Source organism: Bos indicus, chromosome 18 (assembly GCF_029378745.1).
Source record: "Bos indicus isolate NIAB-ARS_2022 breed Sahiwal x Tharparkar chromosome 18, NIAB-ARS_B.indTharparkar_mat_pri_1.0, whole genome shotgun sequence".
In the NCBI taxonomy this organism is placed as follows: domain Eukaryota; kingdom Metazoa; phylum Chordata; class Mammalia; order Artiodactyla; family Bovidae; genus Bos; species Bos indicus.
The window spans coordinates 58,554,673-58,568,287 of NC_091777.1; the positions used below are offsets into that span (position 1 = coordinate 58,554,673).

The 13,615-nt window shown below is 38.6% G+C and overlaps 1 protein-coding gene across 1 annotated transcript; it reads left to right on the plus strand.

Moving 5' to 3' along the window:
- The first annotated feature begins 462 nt into the window (after positions 1–462).
- LOC139177319 (vomeronasal type-1 receptor 4-like) lies at positions 463–1,735 on the plus strand. Its single transcript, XM_070772275.1, has one exon. The coding sequence runs from the start codon at positions 786–788 to the stop codon at positions 1,722–1,724; it is 939 nt and encodes a 312-aa protein (XP_070628376.1). The 5' UTR covers positions 463–785; the 3' UTR covers positions 1,725–1,735.
- Positions 1,736–13,615: the final 11,880 nt, after the last annotated feature.

Here is a 13,615-nt window from a genome sequence, read left to right on the forward strand (position 1 = left end):
ACTTTAACTTTTTACTTTCATGCCTTGGAGAAGGAAATGGCAACCCACTCCAGTGTTCTTGCCTGGAGAATCCCAGGGACAGCGGAGCCTGGTGGGTTGCCGTCTGTGGGGTCGCACAGAGTCAGACACAACTGAAGTGATTCAGCAGCAGCAGCAGCAGCACATTTACATTTAATTAAGATTTCTTTTTTTATTTAAACTTTGTTCTTGCCCATAGAATGACTCTTCATAAATCAGTGGGAAATTGTCACTACCTAAATTTTAAAATAAAATTCTACAAATCTAAATGGAAATGACAGGGTTCAAAACCAAAACTAAATCTAGACCTGGTTTATTGAAGAACACAGGCAACTAGGATTTGAGTACATTCTGGATTAAATGCACTATTGTTATCAGCCAATCCAGGGTCAAATCAAAGTAATCATCTGCCCCCAATCAGGGACTGAATTTAGACCTAACACTTAACTTCTTTGTGTTGGTATTTGCTTCATCTTTATAAGGAAGATAATACTGTCTGCCTCATAAATTTGTGAGGAATAAAGAGGCTACTACATGTGTGTCTTCCATTGCACTGATTCATACACTACAAGTGTTCTTTAATGATTATACATTCAACTGTTGGAAGCACTGATATGACATGAAAACAAATTCTTTCAAAATAGGAAGTATTGGTACGTGGAGAATGTTGGATTTCCGTTGACCTGGTACCTGTGGTCCACAACTCATATTCCCGTTCAGGACCCTCTAGCTCAGAAGACAACCATCAGTTACTCAGACCTGACAGCATGGCTGCAGGTGATTTGGCAGCAGGATTCATCTTATTATCACAGACAGTATTTGGAATGCTGGGGAATTTCTCTCTTCTTTACCATTATCTTTTCCTGTATTGCACTGGATATAGGCTAAGGACCGTCGATTTGATTGTGAAGAACCTGATCGTAGGTAACATCTTGGTTCTGTTCTCTGCTGGATTCCACAGTACAATGACAAATTTTGGGTGGAATCATCTCAACAGTGGATCTGCATGTAGATTTTTTGCATATGTTCGTGGAGTGGGCAGGGGAACATCCATTGGCATCACCTGCATCTTGAGTGTCTTCCAGGCCATCACGATCAGTCCCAGGAACTCCAGGTGGGCAAAGCTTAAAGTGCAAGCTCTCAAGTTCATTGTCCCTTCAATTTTCCTGTGCTGGATCCTGAACCTGCTGGTAAATCTAAATTATCCCATTTTTGTGACTCGAATAATGAACAACAAAAGTGTCACTAACAGAAAAAGTTTCAGACATTGTACTGCTATTCATCATGATCGTTCTGGAGACATATTTACAGCAATGATGTTCTTCCCTGTTGTGTTGTGCTTTCTGCTCATGATCTGGACAAGTGGCTCCACAGTTTTCATCCTGTACAGGCACAAGCAGAGGGTCCAAAACTTTCATAGGATCAGTGTGTCCTCCATATCCTCTGCTGAGTCCAGAGCCACCAAAACCATTCTTCTCCTGGTGGGCATCTTTGTTATTTTTAACACTCTTTCCTCCATCTCTTATATTGTTTTGGGTCTTTTGAACAATCCTAGTTTGTTCATTTCGACCATGTCTTCAATAATCACTTCATATTTCCCAACTGTAAGTCCCTTTCTGCTCATGAGTCGTGACTCCACAATATCCAGGCTCTGCTTTGCTGGGAAGAGGAATACAAACGCCCCTACCCTTACGAGAAAGATGTAAATGGTATGTGTTTGGCTTTTATTCATTTGGCTTGTTCGGTGCTTCCCTCAGAGTCCTAGGTCAAATTGTGAGTGGTTTACCAGAGGATGTTAAACAGGAGTGGTGAGCATCTTTTTCAAAGTAAACAATGGTATGGGAGTGTTGATAAAGAAGTATTATGTAATTATCTTCTCAATATTTCTGTAATGGGTGTATTGCTAGTGCTTGCATTGAGTTCAGAATTTATGCAATAATAAACACCAGGTCCACAAACACTCTCATTGTTATAAAGTATACGACTGTGTAACTTAAATGGATCACTGTAAATTTCCTAGAAATGGAGCAGGCATGGAATACTAGGAAATGGGTGAAAATGGAAGAGAATGTGGCAGGTCATTGCTGAAACTGAAGGCAGTTGTGCTGGAGGGGAAATTTAGTCCTTCCACAAAGCTTTTGGAAGCTAGTCATGAATTTTGTCCATTATATTCTTAGAATGAAGACAGTCATTTACATGAAATATGGTGTTTTGTGGGGAGATGAGCATGTTTCAACATTTTCATGTAGAAACATCCCGACTGACCTGAAGAAGGGCAAAGTAGAAGATAAAAATACATTTTACCATAGTTTTGAGCAACATCAGGTCATTGTGAAAATGGAAAAAGATATGAATTGCATGGGAGTGGGATCTGTAAAAGACAGAATTTTCATTCTTTTGTGAAAATGACTTGAACATACTGGGAAGGAAGAGACTTGAAGGTGCATACTCATATCTTCAAATCTATGAAATTAATTTGCAGTGGAAAGGTTCATTAAGTTTGGAGCACTGTAGAAAGAGCCATTTAAAAAAGAAAAACATGAATCTATTCTATGTATATAGAGTTTGTGGTTCCTTGATTTTCAAGGGCAAATTGAGCATTACCTTGGTTTTAGGAAAGATTTTTCTATGGTTGTCTTTGTATTGACAACCTGCAGGCAATAAAAGTATTGAGAATTCAACCACTTGAAAAACAAAATAATTTTGACCCAATGGATATACAGATTGAATATCACTTCATTATTAATCACAAACTGGATCACAAAACAAGAAGAAGAAAATACAGACATGGCCATACCTACGAGTATATGTATCTCTCTCTCTCTCTTTGAGTTGCATAAAGTGTATTTTTCATTTTTGTATTTTAATCCTATTATTTGACCATTATCTCTTGGGAAAACAGCTAATGAATGTAGTAACAAAATTTTGAGTAATTACTTTACTTACATTTAGTATAATAATTGATACTTTTGTGTATTGATAGTTTATTTTCTTATTTTATCTCTGTTAACTTTGTTTCAATGAATTTTCAAATATAATTCTACCTTATAACTTTGATCTTCTCTTTGAAAGATGTATTTTCAGTATGTGTTAGCTTTTACTGAGAAATTTAGCATAAATTTAAAAGCAAAGATATATGTATATGTATAGACGATTCACTTTGCTCTAACCTGAAACTAACACAACATTGTAAATCAACTTGTTGTTATTGTTCAGTCGCTCAGTCATGTCCTACTCTTTTTGACCCAATGGACTGCAACATGCCAGGCTTTCCTGTCCTTCACTATCTCCTGGAGCCTACTCAAACTCATGTCCATAGAGTCAGTGGTGCCATCCAACCATCACATCCTCTGTCATCCCGTCCTCCTCCTGCCTTCAATCTTTCCCAGCTTGAGGGTCTTTTCTAATGAGTTGGCCCTTTGCATCAGATGGTCAAATTACTGGAGCTTCAGCATCAGTCCTTCCAATGAATACTCAGGACTGATTCCTTTAGAGTTGACTGGTTTGATCTCTTTACAGTACAAGGGACTCTCAAGAGTCTTCTCCAACACCACAGTTCAAAAGCATCAATTCTTTCATGCTCAGCCTTCTTTATGGTCCATCTCTCACATCCATACATGACCACTTGAGAAACCATAGCTTTGACTATACCAATCTTTGTTGGCAAAGTCATTGCTTTTAATATGCTGTCTAGGTTTGTCACAGCTTTTCTTCCATAGAGAAAGCGTCTTTTCATTGAATGGCTGCAGTCACTGTCTGCAGTGATTTTGGAGCCCAAGAAAATAAAATCCGTCACTGTTTTCATTGTTTCCTTATCTATTTGCCATGAAGTGATGGGACTGAATGCCATGATCTTCATTTTTTGAATATTGAGTTTTAAGCCAGTTTTTTCACTCTCCTCCTTCACCTACATTAAGAGGCTCTTCAGTTCCTCTTTGGTTTCTGCCATAAGGGTGGTGTCATCTGCATATCCGAGGTTATTGATATTTCTCCTGGCAATCTTGATTCCAGCTTCATCCAGCCCATCATTTTGCATGAAGTACTCTGCATATAAGTTAAATAATCAAGGTGAAAACATACAGCCTTGATGTACTCCTTTCCCAATTTGGACCAGTCAGTTGTTCCATGTCCGGTTCTAACTGTTACTTCTTCACCTGCATACAGGTTTTTTGACCTGCATATACTTGTAAATCAACTATACTCTAGTAAAAATTTTAAAAGTGGAATAAAAGGTAAAAAATGACATTCAGTGTCATTTTATCTAATGCTGTAAGGACATTGAAATAATAATCTTTATTGTACCTCATTTTCCCCCCCAAAAGGTCATCATGGTTATTGTATTTTAAAAATGCCCCTTTGAACATTGCAGTGCATGTTACTTTTTTCCCCCCATACCACATTCCATGTATTTCCCTGACCAGAAATCAAACCCATGCCCCTTCTGCAGTGGCAGCACCAAGTCTTAACCACTAGACCCCCAGGAGAGTCCTGCATGTTACTTTTGAATTAGTGTTGTTTCTTTTACATGTATCGTCAGGTGTGGAGTTGCTGGATCATATACTAGTTCAATTTGAGTGTTTCTGAGAAACTTCCATACTGTTTTCCTTAGCCGCTGCACTAATTTACATTCATGTTAACAATGTACAAGGGTTTTCTTTTCTATACAAACTGGCTGACGTTTCTGTTTGTCAGTTTTCTTGATGCTAGCCATTCTGACAGGTATGAGGGGATACCTCATTGTTTTGATTTGCATTTTTTGTTTCACTTTTATTTATTTTTGGCTAAGCTGGGTCTTTGTTGCTGCACTGGCTTTTCTCTACCTTTGAGGAGCAGGGATTACTCTTTGTTGCAGTGCACAGGCTTCTCATTGTGATGGATTCTATTGCTGCCTAGCAGAGGTTCTGGGGCACAAGGGCTTCAGTAATTGTGGGTTGCAGGGTCTAGAGCACAGGCTCAGTAGTTGTGGCCCATGGGCTTCGTTGCCCTGTGGCATGTGAGATCTTTTCGAACCAGGGATAAACCTCTGTCTCCTGCTTTGGCAGGCAAATTCTAACCTCTGAACCACCAAGGACGTCCCTGATTTGCATTTTTGATGATGAGCAGTGTTGCATATCTTTTCACAGGCTTGTTATCCATTTGTATGTCTTCTTTAGAAAAATATCTATTCAGGTCATTCATTGATTTTTTATTTGGAATTTTTGGTTTTTGATATTGAATTTTCCTTTTAATTAATTAATTTATTTTAATTGGAGGCTAATTACATTACAGTATTGTAGTGGTTTTGCCATACATTGACATGAATCAGCTATGGGTGTACCTGTGTCCCCCATCCTGAACAACCCCCACCAACTCCCTCCCCATACCATCCCTCAGGGTCATCCCAGTGCACCAGCCCTGAGTACCCTGTCTCATGCATCAAACCTGGACTGGCGATCTATTTCACATATGGTAATATACATATTTCAATGCTATTCTCTCAAATCATCTCACCTTCACCTTCTCCCCCAGAGTCCAAAAGTATGTTCTTTACATCTGTGTCTGTTTTGCTGTCTCGCATATAAGGTCATCATTACCATCTTTCTAAATTCCATATATATGCATTAGTATACTGTATTGGTATTTTTCTTTCTGACTTACTTCACTCTGTATAATAGGCTCCACTTTCATCCACCTCATTAAACTGATTCAAATTTATTCATTTTAATGGCTGAGTAATACTCCATTGTATATATGTACCACAGCTTTCTTATCCATTCATCTGCCAAAAGACATCTAGGTTGTTTCCATGTCCTAGCTATTGTAAACAGTGCTGCAATGAACATTGGGGTACACATATCTCTTTCACTTCTGGTTTCCTCTGTGTGTATACCCAGCAGTGGCAATGCTGGGTAGTATGGCAGTTCTATTTCCAGTTTTATAAGGAATTGCCACACTGTTCTTCATAGTGGCTGTACTAGTTTGCATTCCCACCAACAGTATAAAAGGGTTCTCTTTTCTCCACAAACTCTCCAGCATTTACTGTTTGTAGACTTTTTGATAGCAGCCATTCTGACTGGCAAGAGATGGTACCTCATTGTGGTTTTGATTTGCATTTCTCTGATAATGAGTGATGTTGAGCATCTTTTCATGTGTTTATTAGTCATCTGTATGTCTTCTTTGGAGAAATGTCTGTTTAGTTCTTTGGCCCATTTTTTGATTGGATTGCTTATTTTTCTGGAATTGAGCTGCAGAAGTTGCTTGTATATTTTTGAGATTAATTCTTTGTCAGTTTCTTTGTTTACTATTATTTTCTCCCATTCCGAAGGCTGTCTTTTCACCTTGCTTATAGTTTCATTGTGCAAAAGCTTTTAAGTTTAATTAGGTCCCATTTGTTTATTTTTGCTTCTATTTCCATTACTCTGGTAGGTGGGTCATAGAGGATCCTGCTGTGATGTATGTCGGAGAGTGTTTTGCCTATGTTTTCCTCTGGGAGTTTTATACTTTCTGGTCTTATACTTAGATCTTTAATCCATTTTGAGTTTGTTTTTGTGTATGGTGTTAGAAAGTGTTCTAGTTTCATTCTTTTACAAGAGGTTGACCAATTTTCCCAGGACCACTTGTTAAAGAGATTGTCTTTTCTCCATTGTATATTCTTGTCTCCTTTGTCAAAGATAAGGTGTTCACAGGTGCGTGGATTTATGTCTGGGCTTTCTATTTTGTTCCATTGATCTATATTTCTGTCTTTGTGCTAGTGCCATATTGTCTTGATGACTGTACCTTTGTAGTATAGTCTGAAGTCAGGCAGGTTGATTCCTCCAGTTCCATTCTTCTTTCTCAAGATTGCTTTGGCTGTTCAAGGTTTTTTATTTCCATATAAATTGTGAAATTATTTGTTTTAGTTCTCTGAAAAATACCATTGGTAGCTTGATAGGGATTGCCCTGAATCTATAGATTGCTTTGGGTAGTATACTCATTTTCACTATATTGATTCTTCCAATCCATGAACATGGTATATTTCTCCATCTATTTGTGTCCTCTTTGATTTCTTTCATCAGTGTTTTATAGTTTTCTATGTATAGGCCAGGCCTTTTGTTTCCTGAGGTAGATTTATTCCTAAATATTTTATTCTTTTCATTGCAATGGTGAAAGGAATTGTTTCCTTCTCTTTCTATTTTCTCATTGTTAGTGTATAGGATTGCAAGGGATTTCTGTGTGTTAATTTTATATCCTACAACTTTACTATATTCATTGATTAGCTCTAGTAATTTTCTGGTAGTGTCTTTTGGGTTTTCTATGGAGAGGATCATGTCATCTGCAAACAGTGAGAGTTTTACTTCTTTTCCAAGCTGGATTCCTTTTATTTCTTTTTCTTCTCTGATTGCTGTGGCCAAAACTTTCAAAACTATGTTGAATAGTAGTGGTGAGAGTGGGCTCCCTTGTCTTGTTCCTGACTTTAGGGGAAATGCTTTCAGTTTTTCCCCATTGAGGATAATGTTTGCTGTGCATTTATCATATATGGCTTTTATTATGTTGAGATATGTTCCTTTTATGCCTGCTTTCTGGAAGGTTTTTTATCACAGTGGATGTTGAATTTTGTCAAAGGCTTTCTCTGCATCTATTGAGATAATCATATGGTTTTTATCTTTCAATTTGTTAATGTGGTGTATCACATTGATTGATTTGCGAATATTGAAGAATCCTTGCATCCCTGGGATAAAGCCTGCTTGATCATGATGTATGATCTTTTTCACATGTTGTTGGATTCTGTTTGCTAGAATTTTGTTAAGGATTTTTGCATCTATGTTCATCAGTGATATTGGACTGTAGTTTTCTTTTTTGTGTGGCATCTTTGTCAGGTTTTGGTATTAGGGTGATGGTGGCCTCATAGAATGAGTTTGGAAGTTTACCTTCCTCTGCAATTTTCTGGAAGAGTTTGAGTAGGATCAGTTCAGTTCAGTTGTTCAGTGATGTCCAACTCTTTGCGACCCCATGAATTGAGCATGCCAGGCCTCCCTGTCCATCACCAACTCCCAGAGTTCACTCAGACTCATGTCCATCGAGTTGGTGATGCCATCCAGCCATCTCATCCTCTGTTTTCCCCTTCTCCTCCTGCCCCCAGTCCCTCCCAACATCAGAGTTGAGTAGGATAAGTGTTAGCTATTCTCTAAATTTTTGGTGGAATTCACCTGTGAAGCCATCTGGTCCTGGACTTTTGTTTGTTGGAAGATTTTAAATTACAGTTTCAGTTTCCGTGCTTGTGATGGGTCTGTTAAGATTTTCTATTTCTTCCTAGTTCAGTTTTGGAAGGTTATACTTTTCTAAGAATTTATCCATTTCGCCCAAGTTGTCCATTTTATTGGCATATAGTTGCTGATAGTAGTCTCTTATGAGCCTTTGTATTTTTGTGCTGTCTGTTGTGATTTCTCCATTTTCATGTCTAATTTTGTCCATTTGATTCTTCTCCCTTTTTTCCTGGATAAGTCTGGCTAATAGTTTGTGTATTTTATTTATCTTCCTAAAGAACCAGCTTTTAGTTTTATTGATTTTTGTTATAGTCTCATTTCTTGTTTTTCATTTATTTCTGCCCAAATTTTTATGATTTCTTTCCTTCTACGAACCCTGGGGTTCTTCATTTCTTCTTTTTCTGTTTGCTTTAGGTATAGAGTTAGGTTATTTATTTGATTTTTCTCTTGTTTCTTGAGGTAAGCTTGTATTGCTATGAACCTTCCCCCTAGCACTGCTGTTACTGAATCCCATAGGTTTTGGGCTGTTGTGTTTTCATTTTCATTCATTTCTATGCATATTTTTATTTCTTTTTTGATTTCTTCTGTGATTTGTTGGTTATTCAGAAGCGTGTTGTTTAGCCTCCATATTTTTTTTCTTTTTAATAGTTTTTTCCTGTAGTTGACATCTAATCTTACAGCATTGTGATCAGAAAAGAGGCTTGAAAAAAAAAAAAAGAAAGAAAAGAGACTTGAAATGATTTCAATTTTTTTGAATTTTCCAAGGCTAGATTTATGGTGCAGGATGTGATCTATCCTGGAGAAGGTTCCATGTGCACTTGAGGAAAAGGTGAAATTCATTGTTTTGGGGTGAAATATCCTATAGATATCAATTAGGTCTAATTGATCCATTGTATCATTTAAATTTTTTCTTGCCAATTTTCTGTTTAGTTGATCTATCCCTAGGAGTGAATGGGGTATTAAGTCTCCCACTATTATTGTGTTACTATTAATTTCCCCTTTCATACTTGTTAGCATTTGCCTTACATATTGTGGTGCTCCTGTGTTGGACGCATATATATTTATAATTGTTATATCTTCTTCTTGGATTGATCCTTTGATCATTATGTGTCCTTCTTTGTCTCTTTTCATGGCCTTTATTTCAAAGTCTATTTTATCTGGTATGAGTATTGCTACTTCTGCTTTCTTTTGGTCTCTATTTGCATGAAATATCTTTTTCCAGCCCTTCACTTTCAGTCTGTATGTGTCCCTTGTTTTGAGGTGGGTCTCTTGTAGACAGCATATATAGGGGTCTTGTTTTTGTATCCATTCAGCCAGTCTTTGTCTTTTGGTTGGGCACGCAACCCATTTACATTTAAGGTAATTATTGATAAGTACGATCCCATTGCCACTTACTTTGTTGTTTTGGGTTCGAGTTCATACACCTTTTCTGTGTTTCCTGTCTAGAGAAGATCCTTTAGCATTTGTTAAAGAGCTGGTTTGGTGGTGTTGAATTTTCTCAGCTTTTGCTTGTCTGTAAAGCTTTTGATTCTTCTTCAAATTTGAATGAGATCCTAGCTGGGTATAGTAATCTGGGTTTTAAGTTTTTCTCTTTCATCACTTTAAGTAAGTCCTGCCATTCCCTTCTGGTCTGAAGAGTTTCTATGGAAAGATCAGCTATTATCCTTATGTGAATCCCCTTTTCTGTTATTTGCTGCTTTACCCTTGCTGGTTTTAATATTTGCTCTTTGTGGTTGATCTTCGTCAATTTGATTAATATGTGTCTTGGGGGCTTTGCCAGCAAATTTGGAAAACTCAGCAGTGACCACAGGACTGGAAAAGGTCAGTTTTCGTTCCAATCCCAAAAAAAGGCAATGCCAAAGAATGCTCAAACTACCACACAATTGCACTCATCTCACATGCTAGTAAAGTAATGCTCAAAATTCTCCAAGCCAGGCTTCAGCAATATGTGAACTGTGAACTTCCAGATGTTCAAGCTGGTTTTAGAAAAGGCAGAGGAACCAGAGATCAAATTGCCCACATCTGCTGGATCATAGAAAAAGCAAGAGAGTTCCAGAAAAAGATCTATTTCTGCTTTATTGACTATGCCAAAGCCTTTGACTGTGTGGATCACAGTAAACTGTGGACAATTCTGAAAGAGATGGGAATACCAGACCACCTGACCTGCCTCTTGAGAAACCTGTATGCAAGTCTGGATGCAACAGTTAGAACTGGACATGGAACAACAGACTGGTTCTAAATAGGAAAAGGAGTACGTCAAGGCTGTATATTTTCACCCTGTTTATTTAACTTATATGCAGAGTACATCATGAGAAACACTGGGCTGGAAGAAGCACAAGCTGGAATCAAGATTGCTGGGAGAAATATCAATAACCTCAGATATGCAGATGACACCACCCTTATGGCAGAAAGTGAAGAGAAACTAAAAAGCCTCTTGATGAAAGTGAAAGAGGAGAGTGAAAAAGCTGGCCTAAAGCTCAACATTCAGAAAACGAAGATCATGGCATCCAGTCCCATCACTTCATGGCAAATAGATGGGGAAACAGTGGAAACAGTGTCAGACTTTATTTTTCTGGGCTCTAAAATCACTGTAGATGGTGACTGCAGCCATGAAATTAAAAGATGCTTACTCCTTGGAAGAAAAGTTATGACCAACCTAGATAGCATATTGAAAAGCAGAGACATTACTTTGCCAACAAATGTCTGTCTAGTCAAGGCTTTGGTTTTTCTGTGGTCATGTATGGATGTGAGAGTTGGACTGTGAAGAAAGCTGAGTGCTGAAGAATTGATGCTTTTGAACTGTGGTGTTGGAGAAGACTCTTGAGAGTCCCTTGGACTGCAAGGAGATCCAACCAGTCCATTCTAAAGGAGATCAGCCTGGGTGTTTTTTGGAAGGACTGATGCTAAAGCTGAAACTCCAATACTTTGGCCACCTCATGCGAAGACTTGACTCATTGGAAAAGATTCTGATGCTGGGAGGGATTGGGGGAAAGAGGAGAAGGGAACGACAGAGGATGAGATGGCTGGATGGTATCACTGACTCGATGGACGTGAGTTTGAGTGAACTCCAGGAGTTGGTGATGGACAGGGAGGCCTGGCATGCTGCGATTCATGGGGTCGCAGAGAGTTGGACACGACCTAGCCACTGAACTGAACTGAACTGAACTGGGGTGTTTTGCCTTGGGTTTATCCTGTTTGGGACTCTCTGGGTTTCTTGGACTTGGGTGGCTATTTCCATCCCCTTTAGGGAAGTTTTCAACTATTCTCTCCTCAAGTATTTTCTCATGGCCTTCTTTTTGCCTTCTTCTGGGACTCCTATGATTCAAATGTTGGGGTGTTTGACATTTTCCCAGTGGTCTCTGAGGTTGTCCTCATTTCTTTTAATTCTTTTTTCGTTTTTCCTCTCTGCTTCATTGATTTTCACCATTGTGTCTTCCCTCTGTCCCTAACTCTTTTGTCTCTCTTTTTGTCTTTTATATTTTGTCCTACCTCCTTTTGTAGAGAATGGGCTGCCTTTCTGGGTGCCTGGTGTCCTCCACCAGTGTTCAGAAATTGTTTTGTGGAAGTTGCTCAGCATTCAAATGATCTCTTGATGAATTTGTGGGAGAGAAAGTGGTCTCCCTGTCCTATTCCTCTGCCATATTGAGTTTTTTGAGTTATTCATATCTTTTAGATGTTAACCCCTCATCAGTCATATCATTTGCAAGTATTTTCTCCCATTTGGTAAGTTGTCTTTCCATTTTGTCAGTGCTTATCTTTGCTGTGAAATGGCCTTTGGGTTTAATTAGGTATCTTATTAGTTTATCATTGCTTTTGTTTTTTTCCCCTTAGCAGACAGATCCAAAAAAAAAGTAAATGTAATTAATATCAGAGAGTATTCTTCCTATGTTGTCTTCAGGCGGGTTTTTTCATTTCTATTCATTCTCTTTGCCCACAAAAATATAAAGCTGTACAAGGGTAGGAAATGTGTGCCTTCTTCATGGAGTTCTGTCTACTGCCAGCAGATCAAGTGCTTGACACAGCAGGTAAAATATGTCCAATATATTTTATGGAAGGAATGGATTAATTTTTCCAATGCTTGTTGAGGTGTTACCTACCTTCTTTGTGTCACTATAATGTACTTTGTTTTTCACCTGCTGTCTCCATTTTGCAATTCATCTTTGTAATTATCAGTCTGTTTTGTTGTGTTATTTTCCTATCACTGTTTTAGTGACTTGTGTTTATTCCCAACAATGCTGACACCAGATATGAGTTGGTTTTCTCCACTCTGCAAATAAATTGTTCAACTCTCTGGACCCCCACTGTGTGTTCTATAACTCACTTCAACTATGACATTAACTACCTAGTTCAGACTCTACAAGACTCTCCCCAGTTCAGCTGCACGTCCCAATACTGGGGGCCCAGGATACCTATACTTCTGTCTGACTTGACTATAATATCAGGCATCCCATACTCAGTCCTCCTCCAGTTCAAGATGAAAAATTGGCTGGAATATTCACAAAACTATGGGTAACCTTTTAACTTACTACCACAGTTTATTATAAAGGATACAGAGGAATGGACAGAGGAACAAGTATATTGGGTGAGTCCTGGAAGGAGCCCAAGCACAGGAACTTTTGTCCCCATAGAGTTGGGTATCACCACCATCCCTGCAGTTTGATGTGTTGTCCAACTCTGAAGCTCTCTGTGCCCATTTTTAAAGGGATTTTTATGGAGGTTTCATCATTGATTAAATCTTGGTAATTGATGAGTAAGCCTAACCTCAAGTCCCTCCTCTCTGTCTGGATCTCGTGGTGGGGTGGTAAGCCTGAAACTTCCAACTGAACCATTGGTTCATCTGACAGCCAGTTTCCTATATTGGAGCTCTCATGAGCCCACCAAGATCACCTCATTAACAGGAACTCAGATCTAACTAACTGACAAAACATGGTCCACTGGAAGAGGGAATGCAAACCACTCCAGTAGACTTGCTTCCAGAACCCCAGAAACAGTATGAAAAGGCAAAAAGATATGACACCAGAAGATGAGCCCCCAAGGCTGGAAGGTGTCCATTACGCTGCTGGGGAAGAGTGCAGAAATAGTTCCAGAAAGAATGAAGCAGTTGTGCCAAAGAGGAAATGATGCTGTTATGGATGTGTCTGGTGGTGAAAGTAAAGTCCAATGCTGTAAAAACATTATTGCATAGGAACCTGGAATGTTACGTCCATAAATCAAGGTAAATTGGACGTGGTCAAGCAGGAGATGGCAAGAGTGAACATAGACATCTTAAGAATCAGTGAACAAAAATGGATGGCAATGGGCGAATTTAATTCATATGACCTTATATCTTCCTGTGGCAAGAATCCCTTAAAAGAAATGGAGTAGCCCTCAGCTTC